We start from the raw sequence: 7,476 nt of genomic DNA, 5'->3' as shown, positions 1-7,476 counted from the left end.
AGTGAATAAAAAGGTATTCCAGAGAGGAAGAGCAGTGCTGAGCAATCACTGTTACATCTGTGCACCAGCCACTATTAATGTAGAAGCAGACACGTCCACCTGTGGTCTTACCAGAGAGAGAGGCCTGCCGGTCCGCGCGCAGCAGATGAAAGCCCTCCAGCTTGAGCGCGCTGTCCGGGATGTCCTCACAGAGCCACGACTCCGTAAAACACAAGACACAGGAGGAGGCAACGTCTCTGTTCATGCTTCTCATCAGGGCCAGCTCGTCCATCTCATTCCTGAGTGAGCGTACGTTGGAAAGGAAGATCCCAGGAAGAGCAGTTCGCAGTCCGCGTCTCCTCAGACGCACGAGTGCGCCGGCTCGCTTTCCTCGCTTTCGGCGTCTCACTTTCCTGATCAGAGTCTGCAGTAAATCTGCCGCAGATGCGACAAATATTGGAAGTAAATCCACAGGTGTTGTAGTCCTGTAGTTAAGAAGCTCTTCTCTAGTGTAAGAATATCCAGAGGAGTGCCCAGACACAGAAGTTATGCACAAAAACAAAACAGAAGTAACGCACTGAAGCACCGGGGCATCCATACGCGGCGGCGCCATCTTGGAACAAGGGACTTGTCTTTGAAAGGTAGAGTGTTAATTACTAAAGCTGAAGGGATATCCCGATGAACATATGCTGCTCTCTCCTTACATCTGGATAAGAAAAGTAGTAAAGATATTGACCGTATGCTCTTTAATTTTATATGGAAAAACCGTACGCACTATATTAGAAAAACTGTTGTGATGAATAAGTACGAATCAGGTGGGCTTAACGTCTTAGACTTTTCTACTTTAAATAACACTTTCAAAATTAATTGGGCCAAACATTTTCTTAAAACCCTACCTCTATCTGGAACTTTATACCATACCACATTTTCTCTCGTTTTGGTGGCTTTACTTTTATTTGAAATTGTAATTACAATGTTGAGAAAGTCCCTGTAAAGCTTTCATCCTTCCATAAGCAGGTCCTCTTAGCGTGGACCCTCATTTATAAACACAACTTCTCACCTCACAAATACCTTATCTGGAACAACAGAGATATTTTATAGAAAAATAAATCACTTTTCCTGGAAACTTGGCTCCAAAATGGGATCCTATTGGTGGCTCAGCTGGTTAGTAAAGAGGGACAACTACTTACTTACAACGACTTTATTGCACTATATAATTTTCCAATCAGTGTTCCAGATATCAAGCGGAAGACAGTCTGGATGGTCCCCCATAAATATTTGATTGTAAATAAGGTGAAAGAAGTCTCTTTTAAAATTCGACATACATGTTATCCAGCCAGTCACTACATGGTCAAATTTAAAAGGGACATAAATACTAATTGTACTTTCTGTGGGGATCATCCAGAAACGGTGACACATCTTTTTTGGTACTGTTCTTTTACACAGAGATTCTGGAAGGAATTTAGCAGCTTTGTTATTGTCCATATTTTAAGGGAGTTTTCTTTACGATGGGAAAATGTTTTATTCTGTTTCTTTAAGTTCCCCAAGAAGTATGAGAAATGTTTTTTATGATAAATTTCTTAATACTTTTAGCTAAATTTTTTATCCATAAATGTAAGTTTACTAACAAAACACCATATTTCTGTCATTATTTTAAGGATGTGCACATGCACATACAATCAATATCAGACTGCACCAACAAAAAGGCTCTCACAACAATATATGTATGTGAATTTTTGCGTGTATTCTTATAATTGTTACCTTTTTCTTTCACCCTTGGCTTTTTGTGTTCATGTTCTGTTGTATACTTCATCTGTTCGTATGTTGTATACTCATTGTTTGTTAAATAAAGTTTTAAAAAAAAGACACGCTTTGTTTAGACCCCCAAAATCCTTTCCACGCCCACCCCCGTGACATCACGCTCCAAAGCCCTGTTACGTCACAGAACGTGGTGATGTCATAGTGACAGTCCTTTCATCCTTTGATGTTCAAGTCTATAAATAGAGGACAGCTGTCAAAGGGAATTCATTAAGCTATCGTTTTGTTGGAGTGATACAGCACATAAAAAAGCAGAAATGAGTTCGAAAGCTAACAAAGACAGAAATGTTAATTTCTCGAAAACAATGGTTAAAAAAAGTGAAAAAGAAAAAGAAACATATGCCAGACAGTTCGAGCAAAGACTGCAGCCAATGATCGACGAGGTTGAAAAGCTCAAAACTGAGCTTGACTACTTCAAAAACCTGCATACAGTCAATAAGAAACGGATCGAGGATCTAACAAAAGAAAACAATGAACTTTTGCAGAATAATAAGCTGCTGGGTTCGGTCTTGGATGACAGGACAAACATCGCAGACAGGTTGGACTCGATAAAAGATGACCACGAAGCTCTGGTAAAGTTCCGCGCAGAGACGGAGAAAACTCTGGCTGAGCTTAAAGAAAAACACGAGGACGAAGTCCAAGTCCTGCAAGGACTGCTGGAAACAGAGAAAGAAAAGGTGGCACGTCAGCAATTTCACAACAGCCAAGTTGTTGAATTATTATTGAAACGCCACAAAGAGGAAAAAAATAAGATGCAGCAGTTTTACCAGGAAAATACTAAAAAACTGGAAAACAAAGCAAATGCTGCAGACAGGAAGTTAGAAGAGGTGATCAACATGTATGACTCCAAAATAGAAAAGCTGCAGACGGCAGTAAAAAATAGTAGAGGTGTGACCGTCAATGCGGTTAAGGAACGCGAGGAAGAACGTCAATCCTCGCAGTGTTGGATTGACGGTGTTTTGTGGCATAATACACAGTTACAAGACGAAAATGAATTTATGGTTAAAAACATGAAAGAATTAACAGAGGAGAAAGGTCAAATGGGCAAAGTGATAGACGACCAAAAGGCCCAGAATATGGCGATCAAGCAGAAATGCCAGAGTAATATTAGAGCTCTGGCCTTGGAAAAGAAAATGAAGGCTATGCTTGAAGACGAAGTTGATTCTTTGAAAAAGAAAATTGAAGACGTCAAAAAGGCCCTAAGCACAGAGCAGGAAAACCACAGAAAGACAGCAGTGGACCGGCACAAAGTAAAAGCGGCACACAATCAGGCACTGGCTGAAAAGGTGGCGCTGGAAGAGAAACTGCGCTCCACAAAAAAGCAACGGGAAAGATTTATATCCAAAGTGAATTGGCTGGAGAAGAAAGAGCGCTACTTCCAAGAGGAATTGTGCCAGTGCGTTTTGTCCTTTGAAAAGGCATTTCCACATGAAGGTCACTTGAGAGGAAAAGAAAAGGTGGAATTTAGGGATATGTTCCACTACTTGAAAAAGAAATACGTAGACGGAGTGGAAGGCACCCCCTTTGTTGGAACAACGGAGTTTCTTGAAAAACAGCTGAACTGTCTACGTATCAGATGCAAGGATCTAGATGCAGCTTTACTAGCTAAAACACGGGAGCTGGAATCATTTAAAAAGCAGTACAATGACATGGTAAAGTCTTCCGAGTACGCTTTATTCCGACAAAGAGAGGAGCTCATTGGACCAGTGAACCAGATTATCCAAAAGGCTGCCAATGAAGAAAAAGAGATAGGTCATCTAAAATCTAGAGTGAAAGACGCTCAACTCCAGCTTAAATTAGAAAAACAGAAAGGACAAAAGCTGGCATCGTTGGACCATAGAAGCATGATGGGGAGATGTTCTGAGGAGACTCCGTCTCAGATTAATCCTCGTCCACTTCCAGGGAAAACTACATTTATTCAGGTACGTCCAAGACACCCTGGCAGAAGTGCAGGTATGGCTTCCCCAGTGAATCCTCCTGTAGAGTCTCCATCAACACCACCTTTCCTCAATTCTGATGATGGATTACCACCAGTTGATTGTTAAAAATTAACTGCTAAAATAGGCCATTAGAAGTATACTTCATCTTGTCTCCCTATATCATGGGTGGGCATTCTCAGTCCACGAGGGCCGGTGTCCCTGCAGGTTTTAGATCTCACCTTGGCTCAACACACCTGAATCACATGATTAGTTCGTTACCAGGCCTCTGGAGAACTTCAGGACATGTTGAGGAGCTAATTTAGCCGTTTAAATCAGCTGTGTTGGTTCGAGGACACATCTAAAACCTGCAGGGACACCGGCCCTCGTGGACTGAGATTGCCCACCCACCCCCAACCGGTCGCAGCAGATGGCCGCCCCTTCTTGAGCCTGGTTCTGCCGGAGGTTTCTTCCTAAAGGGAGTTTTTCCTCCCCACTGTCGCCCAGTGCTTGCTCAAAGGGGATCATTGGATTGTTGGGGTTTTCTGGCTTTTACTGTAGTGTTTTTACCTTACAGTATAAAGCAGCTTGAGGAGACTGTTGTTTTGCCATGATGCAATATAGCAGGGCTGCCCAATCCCAGTCCTCGAGAGCTACTATCCTGCAGCTTTTAGATGCATCCCTACTCCAACACAGCTGAATCAAATGAATGGCTTGTTATCAGGCCTTTGCCAAACACGATGGCATGCTGAAGAGGTAATCAAACCATTTGATTCAGCTGTGTTGGAGTAGGGATGCATCTAAAAGCTGCAGGACGGTAGCTCTCGAGGACCGGGATTGGGCACCCCTGCAATATAGTATTAAATATGACTACATTTTAAAAACATCTATTATAGCATCAAAGTAAAACAAAAAAACTAAATGAAATGAATCAAAATGTCTAATCTGGCAAAACAAGAAAAGAAAAAAGGTTTCACCTTTAAATAAAAATCCAAATCACAAACACATTCTGATTTTTGTTGTGTGTGTTTTTTTGTGTGTGTTGTCACGTATAAAATCGTTGCACTCTGTCTCGGTGTCTGCCCGGCCGGCTCCGCAAGGCTACATATGTTTATTGTGTTGCTGCTTTCTTCCACTCGTCATTCTGCCTGGGCGGAGCTCAGGCCCACGCACCTGTCTGCAATTACGCTGCAACGTGTCCTGTCTGTATGGAGACTGAGAGCTGCCAGAGTAATAATGTAGATACAGGCCTCTTTCTCCTTCTGCTGCTGTTCATGCTTTTATTCCATTGATGTTGCTATCATTTGTAAATATATTTATTTGCTCTTATTTTATCAATTTACTGTCGTTCATGTATTTAATCTTCTTTGTATTTAAATATGATTTTTTTTTAAGTAATGCCGCGAGATGGACAGTTAAATAAAGGTTTCATTGAATTAAAAAAAAGATTTAAAGATGACTGGTGGCGGAAGCAGAGCACAGACTGTCTGTGAGAATCTATCGCCATCGTGTGGTGCAGAGATATATTGCCATTGAATTTAGACAACGAAAGCTTGGCTCACAGAGCAGCTGCAACACGAACAAAAAACATTAAATAGCAACATGATATATTATATTATATTATATTATATTATATTATATTATATTATATTATATTTATAGCTGTCGAAATTAACGCGTTAATTGCGATAATTAAATTTTGGAATTAATTACGTTAGAATATTTAACTATTTAGCGCAACACGCAGATAAGTCGCTCCCATAATTCCACTTGATTTGTTTACCGCGCCACTGAAAATGGAGAAGCAGGAAGCGGATGGCCTTCTGGATGGGGAATTTAAATACAAGAAGAACATAGATGGGACAATAAACAAACGCGTTGTAATTTGCACTCACTGTAGTAAAGAGTTTCAATTTCACCGTTCAAATTCGACCTTAAAATACCACCTTAATGCCAAACACGCGTTTGTCGGGGCAGCAGCTTCACCCGGCCTGCGTCAGACCACTCTTAGTGAACGCAGGCCACTCGGTAAGTCTTCTTTGGACAAACTGACCGACAATATAGCCAAATGGATAGCAAAGGACTGCAGACCGCTAAGCATTGTGGAGGACAAGGGCTTTGCGGATGTTTTAAAGGTTGCATCTCAGGACGCGTCCTACAAGCCCCCAGCGAGAAGCACAATAACAATTCGAATCCACGAACTGTATGAAACGGAGAAAAAGAAAAAAGAAGAGGCTTTAGTTCACACAGAATGCGTGGCTCTGACAGGAGACCACTGGACATCATTGAGTAATGACAATTACCTGGGAGTTACTGCGCATTTAATCACTGAAGCCTGGGGTCTGACATCCTTTGCGCTGACTATAATGAAAACGGAAGAGCGGCACTTTGCGGAGGCTTGTGCAGAGCAGTTCCAGACTGTTGCTCGCAGGTGGAGAATTGAGGAGAAGGTGACAACAGTAGGCACGGACAGTGCGCGCAATATGATCGCCGCGGCTCGCATCATGCCATTCAATCACATGCCGTGTACCGCGCACATTCTACAGAGATGCATCACAGTGAGTCTCGCAGACAGTGGCTTTGTCACTGCGCTGGCCAAATGCCGCAAAATTGTTGGCCATTTTAAGCACAGCCCAGCAAACACAGCAGAGCTGAACGCAGAGCAGGTGTCACTGGGGCGCAAGCAGGAGCCGTTGGCCCAGGACGTGCCTACGCGCTGGAACTCCACGCTGGAGATGGTGAAGCGCTTGATCCGCAACCAAACTGCAGTAACCGCGACTCTGGATAAACAAAAGCATAAACTTGTCCTCCTGACGCCTCCAGAGTGGGACAAACTCCAGAGACTGGAGACACTTCTAGAGCCCTGCAGGTGAGCCTGTCATTGTGACCATAATTGTAGGTTTAGATTAAATGTATCAAACATACATCTTAAATCAGTTTTGTTATTATGAAAATGTCTTATTTAAAAAATAAATGAAATCAAATATTTTATTAATATTACCTAGTATTAAAAAGCTTTTTTAAATTTGCTGTCTTATCTCTCTCTCTCTGTGTGTGTGTGTGTGTGTGTGTGTGTGTGTGTGTGTGTGTGTGTGTGTGTGTGTGTGTGTGTGTATTCCACTGCAGATATGTGACTGAACTGCTGGGAGGAGAGGCCTACGTCTCCTGCTCTGTAGTTCTACCAGCCTTCTGCCACCTGCGCCGTGTCATGGAAGTAACTGATGAGGACCCTGCATATGTGGTGAGGTTTAAAGAGAAGTTTAAGGAAGACCTTGCTTCCCGCCAGGAACATACCAACTATGCATGGCTCCAGATCGCAACTGCACTGGACCCACGTTTTAAAGACCTACGCAGTGTGCCCAAGACTGACAGAGAAGCAGTGTGGACCACACTGGCAGGCATGCTGCATGAAGACTCTCCTAGAAGATCACACACTGCAGAAGAAGGTCCAGCCAAGAAGACTGCAACCCCCCCACTGTGCTTTGCCCTGATATCTGCAGTGTGAGGTTGGATCGCTCATTCTCATCCTCACACTGATGCCACTTATTTCGGTCTTTGTTTGACATAAAAGGGCATATTTGTCACTTTATTGCAACTATATTTGCACTCTTGAGCTCCTTCATTCACTGACTGATCATAAAGTTATTACTTGCGTTATGTATTCATCCGTTTGAACATAATTAATGAAGCCACATGTAATCACTAAAATTTGTATTTTGGGTACAATAAGAGAGTTTCAGATGGAATGCTGTTTTGTTTTGTT

At 42.4% G+C, this 7,476-nt stretch overlaps 1 protein-coding gene across 1 annotated transcript; it reads left to right on the top strand.

Annotated features, from left to right (window-relative positions):
* Nucleotides 1-5,509: 5,509 nt before the first annotated feature.
* On the top strand, nucleotides 5,510-7,218 carry LOC146607176 (E3 SUMO-protein ligase ZBED1-like). Its single transcript, XM_085347805.1, has 2 exons — nucleotides 5,510-6,582; nucleotides 6,840-7,218. Exons 1-2 carry the CDS (start codon nucleotides 5,510-5,512, stop codon nucleotides 7,216-7,218), a joined length of 1,452 nt encoding a protein of 483 aa, XP_085203931.1.
* Nucleotides 7,219-7,476: the final 258 nt, after the last annotated feature.

This window comes from Diplotaxodon limnothrissa, linkage group LG23 (assembly GCF_057381915.1).
Source record: "Diplotaxodon limnothrissa isolate DT_005_m linkage group LG23, D_limnothrissa_male_GT1.1, whole genome shotgun sequence".
NCBI lineage: Eukaryota > Metazoa > Chordata > Actinopteri > Cichliformes > Cichlidae > Diplotaxodon > Diplotaxodon limnothrissa.
The sequence above is the reverse complement of the archived record's forward strand: the minus strand, read 5'-3'. Positions and strand labels throughout refer to the sequence as shown.